Source organism: Antennarius striatus, chromosome 16 (assembly GCF_040054535.1).
Source record: "Antennarius striatus isolate MH-2024 chromosome 16, ASM4005453v1, whole genome shotgun sequence".
Lineage (NCBI taxonomy): Eukaryota > Metazoa > Chordata > Actinopteri > Lophiiformes > Antennariidae > Antennarius > Antennarius striatus.
In genome coordinates this window covers 16,997,519-17,011,513 of record NC_090791.1, presented here as the reverse complement: position 1 = coordinate 17,011,513, position 13,995 = coordinate 16,997,519, and the positions used below count along the sequence as shown (strand labels likewise).

At 41.5% G+C, this 13,995-nt stretch overlaps 1 protein-coding gene across 1 annotated transcript; it reads left to right on the top strand.

The window, feature by feature from the left end:
- The first annotated feature begins 128 nt into the window (after positions 1–128).
- aldh16a1 (aldehyde dehydrogenase 16 family, member A1) lies at positions 129–13,269 on the top strand. Its single transcript, XM_068337931.1, has 17 exons — positions 129–331; positions 1,176–1,275; positions 1,715–1,841; positions 1,915–2,072; positions 2,154–2,231; positions 2,507–2,694; positions 2,781–2,939; positions 3,175–3,333; positions 4,527–4,683; positions 4,923–4,998; positions 5,463–5,568; positions 6,048–6,184; positions 6,309–6,479; positions 7,437–7,641; positions 7,767–7,952; positions 9,327–9,452; positions 9,529–13,269. Exons 1-17 carry the CDS (start codon positions 242–244, stop codon positions 9,706–9,708), a joined length of 2,403 nt encoding a protein of 800 aa, XP_068194032.1. The 5' UTR covers positions 129–241; the 3' UTR covers positions 9,709–13,269.
- The last annotated feature ends 726 nt before the right edge of the window (positions 13,270–13,995 follow it).

The window sequence follows — 13,995 nt, the reverse complement described above, 5'->3', positions numbered from 1 at the left end:
GGAAGTAACTGACACGGAACCCTCTCGATGTGTAGTTCCGCTAATTCATTTCGGGGGCGGTGGGAGGGGAGCTGGCGCGTTGACTCTGACGTCACTGACGTTTCAGTCTCTTCCACGCTAGCCTTTCACATTTAACCTCTCGGCTTGTCAAGCTTTTAAGTTGTCAAACAGAAATCGTCACCAGAAAACGAACGAAAAGCGCTGAAGCGATTTGTTTTCCTTTCCGACTCAAATACATATTATGGCTGGCAGCAGCATCAAGACTGTGTATGATATATTTCAAAGCATGGAGTTCGGACCAGCCGCTGCTTCCTCCTATGCCGTCGCACAGGTAACAACTCTGATTCACTACAGGGGAGGATATTCGACGGTCCTGGTCGCCATAAATCCATTTTTTTTCTGCAAACGAGTAGATCCTGAGTGAGTTTCGCTGCTAACTTATTTGATGGCACCCGCGGAGGCTCTTTGACCCATGTGAAGTTCATTATCTCTTAGCTAACTTACCCACAAAGCAAACATGTGACTGGAACTGTACAGCAACTAGTTGTGTAATGTCCAACGTGAAGACACACACAGGCTGGGGGAAAAAGAGAAAAAAAGTACTGTATATTGGAGTTTTTGTTTGCAAAGCAAACAAATCAGCTTCTCTCTAAATATATGAAACTTCTGAAAGTTAAATCAGAGCATTTAACCCTGAATTCTAGATAAGAAGAGTTGCTCAAAGTAAAAGCTGGTCAAGAAATTTCTGATTAATATTATAAGGCCCAGAAAAGTGTTCAGATATGTCATTATGGCCTCTAAATCCAGTCATAGTTTAGTTATGTAAAAGTTTAGTAAAACAACCACAGAACTGGTGTGCAGTCGGCCTCATCCCTGCAGATAGTGTGAATTAAAAGTAGGCAACGAAAAACATATCGTCACACGTTGATGATGTCAGAGCAGCTTTAGTTTGGTCCGTGCTGCCTGATGAGGATGAGGTTGATGATGCAGAGAGAAAGTCAGGTCTGTTCTGTCGTTGACACACTCAATATTTTTATCAGTCGCCGTCCGGTAGAGGTGGCGTCCTCCTGGCCAATCAGGTGGGAGCTTGGCTCTGGTTCTGGCACATGTTGTCCGACTCAAGAGATGCTCTCAGGTTGTTTCCGTGTTGACTGCCTCCTCTACTCCTCCATCAGGCCTGGTTGGATCACCATTCTCGTTCCCTGGGTCTGTTCATCGATGGAAAGTTTGTCTGTCCGGCAGACAGAAAGAGCCTCTCTGTGGCTGATTCTACCGGTGAGAGCAGACAAATGTTTAGCAGACAGTTTACAACAAGCGCTTTCTTCTTTCAGGCAGGTGGAACATGGATAAGAAATCACATCTCCCTGTTGGTTTCTTCATCCTCAGACTATTTACATATTTGATTGATTAATCCAAGAAAAATTCTGGTTCACTGATTGATTGAACTGTCAATAGTATCAATCATTGAGTTTTTTTACACACATGTTACTAAAGCCCTCAGGGTCTGTCTTTTTCTAATTGTCATTGTTCAAGATTAAACAGTCTAAATACATCAAAAGTCTGACATTGCTTTGATTTGGTTTGTTGATTAGTTAAGGGTTTCAAGAAGATAATGGAAAAACATTCAGGGATGATGTTCATGAATCTTTGTACTATGGAAGCAAAGACGACTCCTTTACAAGCTCCATGGACGTTGTGGCTCCTCTGGTTCCAGGTGGTGATGCGTGCAGAACCGTCTGCGCTGTGGACGAGGACGTTTCCCAGTGTGCCTCCTCCGCTGTCAGCGGCTTCAGGCTGTGGAGCGGCCTGAGCTGCCACCAGAGGGCCCGAGTGCTGCTCAGGTACATCCGACCTGACTGTGGTACTTAAGAACTGACTGAGACGACGTCTGACGTCTGCGTTTTCCACTCGCAGGCTGGTGGGAGTCCTCGGGCAGCATGGGCAGTGTGTGTCACAGCTGTGTGAGCTGTTTGGCGCCTCCTGCTCCTCCTCCACCCTGGTCAGACTCCTGCAGTACTACAGCAGCTGGGCTCAGCTCAGAGACGATCTCATCCCCAACTGGACACCTCTCGGTGAGGCCATCAGGTGGTGCATGACAAGCATTTTGGTTTCATTTGGGTTTTTAAATTTTTGTTGTTGTTGTTTTTTTCCAGGTGTGGTTGCCGTCGTCGTCTCTGATGATTGTTCTCTCTATTCCCTTCTGCTCAAAGTCCTGCCAGCACTGGCTATGGGTAACCTCCTCTTCCTCCTCCTCCTCCTCCTCCTCCTCCTTCTTCGTTTTCACTTTTAATTTTATACTGAGTTCATGATCTAAATTTTCTTCAAAGAAAGTTGGGGAAAATTACTGCTGCTTTATTTAAAGCCCTTAATTTGAAATTGGCTTTTAGTGCCTTCATGTGAACAAGCTTCCTCATCAACCAATATTGGTTGATTGTTGTTGAAACTTCTTCATTTTTCTATTGTTTAAAAAATGTCGTTGGTTTTATAATTGAATTTTTTTTTTTAGGGAACTCTGTCATCGTCGTCCCAGGTCGGAGAAACGCCCCTCCAGCCCTCCTGCTGGCCCAACTCTTTATGGAAGCAGGACTTCCTGCTGGGGCTCTGAATATTTTAAACGGAGGTGACTTTTCACTTGGTGTTAAAGTGGCTCAGAGCCCTAGCGTCAGCTACCTCACCTACAGCGGAAACAAGCAGGTGTGTGAATAAAGTAGTGTTTGATTCCTCGGCGTACCTCTGAGAACGTTTGATCTGAACGCATTCTGACGCTCCTCCTCCGTCAGGATGCGGTGATGCTGTGTAAAGCCACGGCAGGGATGGGCGTCCCTGTTTCTGTCTCCCCCTGCATCGGAGCCAACTGTCCCTTCATCGTCTTTGAGTCAGCTGACATTGACAGCGCGGTGGATGGAGTGATAGAGGCCGCCTTCAAAAAGAAGAAAGAGGTGATTTACACAAACAATGATAAAGTGGATTTGGGATTCCGTATCAAGTAAAATACGCCCTATAGAAACAATGATAAACTCTTGATTATCAAAATGGTGATTGTTTATGCTAATCAATTCTTTTTGTACTTTAATGACTGTTTGATTATTTAAAAGTCCGTGCGCGTGGAGTGTGTCTCATCCTGTCCAGTCAGAGCACTGCTTCTTTATAACCGTTTTAACCCTCTCCCCTCAGGTTCACTGGGTGCTGTGTGTGCAGGAGAGCGTGCTGGACAGGGTCGTGGCCCGTCTCCGGCTCCGTGTGACGGGGATGAAGTGTGTGACGCTGGACAGCGAGGAGGAGCGGCTCCTGGTTGACGCTGCAGTACAGGAAGCTCAACAGCAGGGGGCAACGGTGAGTCTAGCGTTCTAAATGAGTACAGCGGTACCTCTACTCTAGAAATTCGGACAAAAATGTTTTATAAAGCATATAAATGCATCAAAACATGTAACAAATACATGTTATGATTAGATTATTACACAATAAATGAGAGCTGTGCATAACGTAAAAACAAAATAGAGTAAAGAATAATAATGACAGTCATTTACCTTTTAACAGCTGTCCTCATTGCTTTTTGCCCTCTTTGGTTCATGCGCTCCTATCTCACGATGCCAAACAACAGAGTGAATTCCAGTCCTCCTTCTGAACTCCTCCAACCACCCACGCAATGCCTTAAACTGCTTAAACTTCCTTTTGTTTTAATAACGTGGCGATTGTAGATGCATTACGGCCATATTCTTTGGAGAGATCAACCAAACGCATCCCTTTTTCATGCTTTTCTATGATCTCTTGTTTTGTTTGTACGGACAAAAAAACTCTTTTCTTCGTCTTTCTTTTCCTCTTTTCTCCGTCACTTTCTTGGGGTCCATAGCGAATACGTACTCAAAACGTTATTATATTTGTTCAAAACTATCAGACTACCTCACGGGTCGAGTGCCGAATGCCGACACACTCCATAAGTACTGTTCTAGCTCGACACAGAGCTGGAGTGACATCCCTCTTAGCCAATGGGATGCCAGGAAGATACAATAGGTAATAGCCAATGGCAGAGCAGCTATGAGAATGTTGTGTTCAGGAACCTGTGGGAGATTCAAGTATCAGCCGATACTGTGTTTTTATTCAAGTATCAGCCGATACTGTGTTTTTACATTACGTAAGTCGAAATTTCTTTCGTAAGTAGAGGCAATTTTTTCCTCCTGAGAAATTCCTAAGTAGAAAATTTCGTAAGTAGAGACATAAGTAGAGGTACCACTGTACAGTATTTTCCGTACAGTACTTGAAGGCGCACCTAAAAGCCTTTAATTTTCTCAATTTCTTATAATCCAATGTGCCTTATATATGAAAAAAAGTTTTAAAATAGACCATTCATTGAAGATTTGTAATCCAGTGTACTTTACGTATGAATTTTTAAAAAAAAATAGGTCATTCGTTGAAGGTGCACCTTATAGCGCGGAAAACACTGTACAGTGAATGAGTGGCTTCTTCCAGCCTCCAAAAACATGCGCTTCAGGTTGATTGGTTATTATTTTTCATGTATTTTCTTCCAGCTGGTGCAATCCTGCGCTGCCCCGCCTCCAGGCGCTCAGTACCCTCCGACGGTGGTCTGCGGCGCGGCCCCCTCCTCTCCGTTTGTGGTCAGCCCGTCTCCTGGACCTCTGCTGCCTCTCTTGACCTTTAGAAGCAACACCGAGGCGGTGACTCTGGGTAAGGAGGCGTCTGCGGACGTAAGCGTTAGACTGAAGTTCTGTGGTTGATTTTCATACGGATGTTTTCAGTTCTTCAAAGCTCAGGATGTGAGTTCTTAGGTTTAATCCACGTTAATTGATGACCAATTATGGGCTGTAATGAACACTACGCTGTAGTTCAGAGCTGCTTCTCACGGAAGGTTTTGTTCTTTTAATACTAAATTCCACTGAGCCTCAGTGAACGTCTGATCTCCACAGGAAACCACAGTCCTCATGGCCAGGCAGCCTCCATTTGGACCGAAGACCTCACCCTGGCTCTGGAGACGGCGAAGAGGTCTGTCACACTCGCACACAGAAACACGCCTTCTTCTCTTCATCCTCACCGTTCTCTTCTTCATCAACTTCAACTCCTTATTCTTTTTGTTTTTGCCTTTGCTTCTTAATTTCTGCCCATCTGCTGTCAGCCCTTGTCTGAAGCATTTCTTGTCTGCACTCAACTTAATAGTTCTATAAACCATAATAAGTAGCTGTTCTTTTGAATATTTTGAATTTGTTTTTGAAGTTTGAAGTTTATTATGGGCTGTTTTTGTGCAAATTAGATTTTTTTTGAAAGGTAGTTATTCTGTCAGTGTTTTTGAGGGAAATCTAAAACTGCTTGAGGAATGTAAATAGTGTTTTTCTAGAGTGTGTGCTTCAACAGTCAAAATGTTCCAACATTTTTGCATGGATATTTGCAAACACGGCAGCCAACCTTCGTCTTCATTCTCTCCTGATATCCCCGTTTTCCTAACTCCTCAGCCTGTCCGTTGGCTCGGTGTGGGTGAATTCCCACTCTGTGTGGGACCCCTCTATGCCCGTCTCCGGTCACAAAGACAGCGGCACCTGCACCGACGGAGGACAGGAGGTACGCTGTTTCTACATATGGGCTGGTTAACTTTGGACACGTCGACTTGTTGACGGGTAGTCCTTTAGAAACTGTTACAGTTCAATGTGCAAAGTAATAAATACCCAATTATTTTAAAATGTACCAGTTGGTACAGTTTATGTAGTAGTTTGCTCTGTTTTTTGCCGTAGCCAACTAGCTGTTTAGCTTTCAGTGTTAGAAAGGAAGGACATGAAAGCCTCCCATGTTTCATTGCGTCATTCACCGTTCGTACTTAGAGTCACACATTTTAAATATCCTGGAATATGTACACTATACACAAATATTCATAGAAGTTCAGTAACAGGTAAGATCAGACGTAAAGTAATTTGCTCCTTTTAATAATAATAGGAAATGAATGGAGATCATTATCTATTGACTAATATTGTGTGTGTGATTGATCAGTTTTGGGGCTACAAACATGCCAACAGTGTGACGATCACCTCTCTGTCATGTCACAGGGTCTGTACCAGTTTCTGTGCTCTTCTTCTTCCTCCTCTCCTCCTCTACCTCGCTCCTCTCCAGTCTCTATGGACTACTCAAAGTTTGGAGCGGCAGCTTCCCCGGCTGTCATTCCTGTTGATTCAGGCCATGCCAGGTGGGATTATAAAGGATTATAAAGGATTTTAGCTGCACATAATATATTGTCAGTCTTTACATCTGACGTTTGAGCAGACATGTTTCTCCAGTTCATCACTTTGACCTGTCTTCCGTTCTCTCAGCGCTCCTAAGTCCTACCTGCAGTTTGTCGGAGGGAAGGCATGTAAATCAGTGTCTGGAGGCAGCGTGGCTGTGCGGCCCCCAGGGGGCGATGGTGTGCTTGCCTATTGTCCAGATGGAGGCCGGAAAGACATCCGTAACGCAGTAGAGGCTGCGATCAAAGTCCAACCTGGGTGAGCTGTGTCACCTTCACTCACATTACACACAATGTTTACAACAGAAGTGCAAACAGCAGTGCAAATAACAGGAAAAAAAATGTTGTGTTTTCACAGTCGAAACTTAGAACCCTGGTGCACGCACACACACACACACACACACACACACAGACCACTGAGTGAGTCTTGATGAGGATTTAATGTAAAACAGCGAAGAACAGTATAAAAAATATTTTTTTCTAGCAAGTCATCTTAAGATGACTATCCTTCATTCATTTGCTGAGTCAAGAGGAGATTATCCTTGATATATGATATGGAGAAAATGACCAGAATAAAAGAATTATCTTTCCATGGAACAAAATAATAATTCGTAATCTAAATTTTAAAAAGGGTTAGGGTGTGATAACTATCTAGCTTACTGATTTACAGAAACCATCTTCAAATTGATAATAAAGTTATAAAGATAGATGATGGACATTGGTCTAAAAAGCTGGGAGAAGTGTCTTGTGATTCTCAGTCGATTGCGTTAGATGTGCAACGTAGTAGAAATGGAAGTTTTTTACTTTTGTGTGTTTTTTAATAGTATTGTATAGAAGTCAATGTTGGCTTTAAAAAAAAAGTTTTGCACTTTGAAATCCATTGGGTTGTGTGTTTATCACCATTCAAAGTCCAATGTTACGCACCGACAAAATCATAGGGAACATATCAACAAAGTAGATTACACATGAGATCAATGGCCTGGTTTGTTTTTTTTCATATCTTTATTGGATTTTAAAATCCAATAAAGATCTACATTTTCTTATCACTACATATAACCATGAAAAGAGAAATGGTTTTATGATTATATTGCAGGGCATTCAGAATTATGCTTTTTCTTCTCATAAAATAATTACATTTATCCTGACAGCGAAGCACAGATAACAGAAGCTGTTAACAGCATTTATTCATCATGTCTGGTCACATCTTTCTCTCCAGCTGGATGAAGAAGGGCCTGTCTGCACGGGGTCAGTCGCTCTATTCTCTGGCCAAAGGCCTGGAGGCAAAGAGGCAGGACATTGCCTTGTCAATCAGCGCTCAGACCGGAGTTTCATTGGAAGAGGCTGAGGAGGAGGTGGAGCTCAGCATCAACAGGCTCAGTGATTGGGCAGCTTACTGTGACAAAATCCAAGGAGGAAGTGTGGTGGGGATTTTAAAAATAATGTCTTTAGTTCCTATGAAAACATCGCTGAAGATTGATTTATCAGAGACTTGGTATCATTATCTGATCTGATCGACATTTACTCTTCTTCTGTCTCCCCCTTTCAGCCGATGCCACAGTCTGGCTCTGGTTTCTCCATCCCTGAAGCCCTGGGAGTGGTGGGAGTGGTCCTCCCTGACAAGAATCCCCTCCTGTCTATGGTAACACTTCTTGGTGCGGCCATCGCCACTGGCAACGCCATCATCATGGTCCCCAGTCAGAGACATCCCCTCCCAGTCTTGACATTCATTCAGGTATTTCTGCTGATGTTAAATTTGTGGTATTACCTTAAATACTCCTTGGGTTTGAACCACCTTCTATCACAAATTGAAACGACGACATTGTGAAAACAATAAACTATTAGTAGATTTTTCACACGTTCAATCTTTTCCAGTCTGTTTGCGAAAAAAAAAATCTGAACATTTATTGATTGATTTATTCAGTTTGTTTTTCTTTCCAGACATGTTATTACAACAGATTTAGCAAATTTAGCATTTAATTAATTGTGGCACATTGCTGTTTTAAACTGTCCATCCATGGCTGCTTTATAAATGAGTTGAATTGTCCTACAGTGTATGATGTCATATACTTTCAGTAGTTTAGATTTAATAAATAATCGATTCGTATGAGCTCTATAATGAGCACTGTGGATACCTCAGTACCCAGTACTGAGGTGTGGATTGGGATTGGACAGAACTAGTGAACAATAAATTATATAAAGCACCATTTGATTTAATAGTTTTTGACTTTTCCACAGAATGGACACACCTCTGGCTAATTTCTTTTGCAATTGACTTGCACGAGGTTTCTAATTTATCATCTCATCTATGATCACCCCTAGCATTTTGTATTCAGTAACCTGTTTCAATATTAACCTCATTCAAATGCTTTGTTTGCAGCTTCTTTTCCCAAATAACATGTAAATAGTTTTTGTTAGATTCAGCAATAATTTCTTTGTGTCAAACCATATTTGCAGCTTGGACAGTTCCTCATTAACTGTCTGGGCTAATTTATGTATATCATTTTCTTTGCATAAAATAGTTGTATCATCAGCGAAAAGTATCATTTTAGGGCATTTGAAACCTCACATAACTGATTTATGTAAGGTATAAACAATTTTGGACCCATGACTTACTCCTGTGGTAGCCCACACACACATGATGTCTAGTGTTTCTTCCCTCCCAATGTGACATATTGTGATTTCTTATGGAAGTAGTTCTCTATCCATTGTAGTACTCATTACATTAATAAGATTTTTTGAGTTATACAACTTGTGTATCAATAAAGAAAAAGTCCAAAAGAGAAAAACCTTAATTTAATCCTGATAAAACAAATTGCAAATCGGTAGTGGACTGGGAAAAAACCCTTCAGTCACATTTACTGTTGAACTCTTCATTTTATTTTTTTTAAATGGTTAAATTTAGATGGAATCCTGTTGATACAGCTCAGATCCTTCTTTTAGTCATAACGTTTGAGGCAAACAGATGAATGCAGCTGAGTGTCATCTGAATGGAGGTTGAAAAAAATACATTTAAGCAGCAATGACTGAAATGAAAAAAAAATGACAGGTTGTGCAGTTGTTGCATGAAACACAGTGTCTTTTCAGCCCTCCTCTTCCTCCCTATCAGGTGCTCCAGTCGTCAGACCTCCCACCAGGCTTGGTGAATATTGTAACTGGCAGTAGAGACCAGTTGACGGTTGCGTTGGCAAACCACAGTGTCATCAAGGCCATCTGGTATTGGGGCAGCGTCGAGGTGAGGACTAAACACCTACGTTAGTGTTGACATGTTCATTTCTGGTGAAAGCACACAGTCTTGTGTTCTGCCACAGGGCTGTCAGTACCTCCAGTACACCTGTACCAACCCCCTGAAAACCCTCTGCCTGTCCCGCCAACACCACGAGGAGGCCAAGGATGGAGGAACAAACTGGACTCGGAGTCGATCTTCACTCATGGAAGAGATGTGGAGAAAAGCAGTCCAGTGGAAGAGTGTGTGGATTCCCACAGCATGAATAGACAGAGGATGTAGAGTTTAACTAACCAGTGGGATAGACATGAAGTGTCAAAATGAACTATGAAGAGGTTAATGAAACAGTGAAAATACTATGGAGCAACTTCCTGTTTCTACCAGCGGTAGTTACCGCTGCTTTACAAGTTTTCTACAGCTGATTTCAATATTATGTAAAAGGGTTTTATCAGTTATTAGGTGAACGAATCTAATTACAGATACATTCTACCTTCTACTCCAAGAGGACCCCTGCCAGCTTTGTGGCTGATATTTTGCCTCGTTGTTTAACCCAGGGAGTCTTGGATCAGACATGAATTCACAAAGTGACAAAATGTCAGATTGTAGAAGCACAGAACTTCAAATACTTTTTTTTTTTTTACTGCAAATGTATCAGTTTCATCAGTCTAACACTTGAATTGTCATTTGTCTTTTAGTCCTTTCCATAACTGAGAAAAGATGTCATCTTTATTGAAGTGTGCCAACATACTGTACTGTATATCTTTACTGTACAACATTCTGCTAATTTCAGTTCTGTACTAAGTACAAACATTCATTCCTGTTGCTAGAGAATCAGACTGAGTCTACAAACCATAACTAAAAAGATTTACTCAGTCGTGTTTTTGACCCACATTAAAATATCAGGAAAACTACCATTTCACCATTAATGATCTGACATCAAGCTTCCTCCATAACTAATGAAATTGCTATCAGCAACAGCTAATCAGCAAATGTTAGCATGCTAACATGAGCATTATACTATCTTGACCTCAGAATGTAAATATTGTAACACTGACTGGACCTGAACAAGATGCTCTTGGCATGCCCTCAGCTCAAGAAGGTGGATCATAGTCATGATCTGTTCATGATCAACCTTGTGTGCAGCAGCAACCACAGCCTCCCAGACACTGTTCAGAGAGGTGTACTGTTTTCACTCCTTGTAAATCTCACATTTGATGAGGGACCACAGGTTCTCTATGGGGTTAAGATCAGGTGAACAAGGAGGCAATGTCCTTAGTTTTTCTTCTTTTAGACCCTGTCTTGCCAGCCACACTGTGGAGTACTTGGATGCGTGTGATGGAGTATTGTGCTGCATGAAAATCATGTTTTTCTTGAAGGATGCGGACTTCTTCCTGTACCACCTGAAGAAGGTGTCTCCCAGAAACTGGCAGTAGGACTGGGAGTTGAGCTTGACTCCATCCTCAACCCGAAATGGTCCCACAAGCTCATCTGTGATAATACCAGCCCATACCAGTACCCCACCTCCACCTTGCTGGTGTCTGGGTCGGACTGGAGCTCTCTGCCCTTTACTGATCCAGCCACAGGCCCATCCATCTCACCCATCAAGACTCACTCTCATTTCATCAGTCCATAAAACCTTAGAAAAATCAGTCTTGAATATTTCTTGGCCCACAGTCTTGACATTTCAGCTTGTGTGTCTTGTTCAGTGGTGGTCGTTCTTCAGCCTTTCTTACCTCGGCCATGTCTCTGAGTATTACACACCTTGTGCTTTTGGACACTCCAGTGATGTTGCAGCTCTTAAATATGGAAAAACTGGTGGCAAGTGGCATCATGGCAGCTGCACATTTTTCTCAGTTTATGGGCAGCTATTTTGTGCCTTGGTTTTCCACACACTTCTTGCGACCCTGTTGACTATATTTAATGAAACGCTTGATTGTTCGATGATCACGGTTCAGAAGCTTGGCAATTTTAAGAGTGCTGCATCCGTCTGCAAGATATCTCGCTATTTTTGACTTTTTAAAGCCTGTCAAGTCACCTGCACACACAGATATCCCCCTAAAATGGCTAAAACTAAAAAAGCTCCAGTATTAATGAGTATTTTGGGTCCATTAAGAACATGGTTGATGTTCAATAGTAAAATTAATCTTCAAAAATACAACTTGCCTAAAAATTCTGCACTCGCTGTATGAGACAAAGTTATTCAGCTCCCTTATAGATACAACAAAACCAACTCAAACCAGAACAGGACGAATATCTCAGTGCAACAGGTGAGTATTTCACAACATTCAATGCAAAAGGTTGTTTTCCTGACTATTGTAGTCTCTAAATGATTCAGCCCTTAAAAAGCAAGTGTCTCTAGTTCTTATGCCCATCCAGACACCGGCTTCTGGCAGCATTCCTGAGGAATCTTAGTCCATTCCTTGTGGACAAAGGCCTACAGTTCTTGGATATTCCTGGTTTACCTGCTGCAGTCATTTTTAAAATGGTGGAGTGTGAACAGTGTATGTTGTGAGAGTTCTCAGTACAGTTTGTCCAGCAGGTTATTTCTTTTATTACTTTTTAAAGTAAAAAACCAGTTCCAGCCAGCAGCGCACTACGGTGAACTTCCAGACATTTCCTGTCACAAGACTCCTCCTTCTCAACAGCAGTGAAAAACAGAACACTAAGTAAAGGAGGGGCGGCTGAATGCTGAGTCACAACAATGACACAGCACAATCCTCAGTTGCACAAGTGAGTCAGACACTAAAATGTGTGCGTGGGCTGTGTATGTTGCTAAGTCATAGGCTATAGAAATCACAAGACTGGGAACATTGGGTCCAGCTTCTGCTACTTGTTTTAAAGCAGGACCTGCAAGAGAATAGCAATGAACACACAGATCACAGTATCTCCTGGACTATAAGGCGCACCTTCAATGAATGGGCTATTTCAAATCTTTTTCCATATATAAGGCACACTGGATTATAAGGTGCATTGTTGGTTTTTGAGAAAATTAAAAGATTTTAGCCTTATAGTGCGCAAAATACTGTAGTGGCTTGTTGGTTGTTCTGCTCAGTCCGAAGCGCACCTGAGCGATCATCTTGAAGCCTGTTTGTGGACAGATTGTCCATGCTGAAGAGGTGTTTTTGCTAAAACGACATTACTGTTTTTGACAAATTATGACAAATGAGAGCAAAATAAATATAAAAATATAGTATTGCTTCTAGAGACTTGTTCAGAGTGTAATGAGCGTTACTTTGCGTATGATGTCTGAAAAATTGTAATTTCATGTAAGATTTAATGCAAAAAATGAAATATTAGGAGGATTCAGGGGATAGCATTCCATGAAGAGAGCTAGTTCAGTGTAGGCTCTGTGATACCGCTGATCAATGCACTTTAAAAGAGCAGCTACAAAAGTAGGGAAACACTGGTTCAAAGTGCTGCCAGTTTATTATGGTCTGATGAGGTCAATAAGATGAAATATAAGTCATGTGGTTGAACCCACACCAGAAACAGATGGGCTAGGTTTACCACAGAGTCTAATCATTAACATAGCTTTGAATTACCGGTATCCAAAGATCAGTCCATCATATAGTACAGGTTACATCATGGTGACCTGAACTAAATTCAAACTATTCTTTCCAGTAGACTAAATGACTTAACACAGCTCGCTGTTTCATCATTAAACATGTAAGTATTTTATGACTGTGTGCTAGAGTGGAAAAACAATTCCCTTGCAATGGATCAATTAAGTTCATTTCATTTCATGATGTTTCCTATCATGCATTATTATTTTAACTAAGCCTTTACATCACAGTAGAAAATTTTGTAATGTCTCGTTGTTCCGTTTCTGTGATTATTCTGCTTATAATAATAAAACAGAAACAGAGAACCTATTTTTGAAAGTCTTATATGTCTCTTCCTTCATATGTCCACTTTACAGTCCTCTGCTATTCAATGAAAATAATGAAATCTACTAAGTCAACCCTCTCCCCAACTGAAGTGTGAGGTTCAGGTCTTAAACAACAAACCCTAACTAATAATTTTTTCTTATAATAAAGACCGATATTGTGTTTTATTGCTATGTCAAAAAGTCTTTGTGATCCAGATGTAAGCATCTTGTGGTGTAGATTTGGCCACTGGTTACCTGATATAGTGGCTACTTTATCCAAGCTATCTAAAATATCTGTTAGGTGACCTTTTAAATAGTTTTAGACATTTTAGGGACATTTATTACATCTTCACCGGCAGTCGTATTTCAGCAACATGAAATCCTGGGTTCCATTTGATTCCTTCCATTTGTAAGCTCTTGCCATGTCTGCGTATGTTTCTCCAGGTTCTTCGGCTTTCTATCACCATCAAATAAATGTATCCACTCTAAATCGACCGTTTGTCTCTACGTGACCCTGCAGTGAACTGGAAACTTGTCCAGGGTGTACCCCACTTTCCGCCCAATGTCAGATAAGCTCCAGCATAAACCTGTGACCCAGTTTTGGATTAAGTGGCTGAAGATTTCATTTTCAAAAAAAAATATGAATGTAATGAATGAATTCATATTCCTTCATGGCATTAGGAC

Excerpts from the sequence above, each read along its gene's own strand:
- aldh16a1 (XM_068337931.1), top strand. The coding sequence starts at position 242 with ATGGCTGGCAGCAGCATCAAGACTGTGTATGATATATTTCAAAGCATG. Across the intron at positions 1,842-1,914 it reads AGGGCCCGAGTGCTGCTCAG|GCTGGTGGGAGTCCTCGGGC; the intron begins GTACATCCGACC and ends TTCCACTCGCAG. Across the intron at positions 2,940-3,174 it reads CCTTCAAAAAGAAGAAAGAG|GTTCACTGGGTGCTGTGTGT; the intron begins GTGATTTACACA and ends CTCTCCCCTCAG.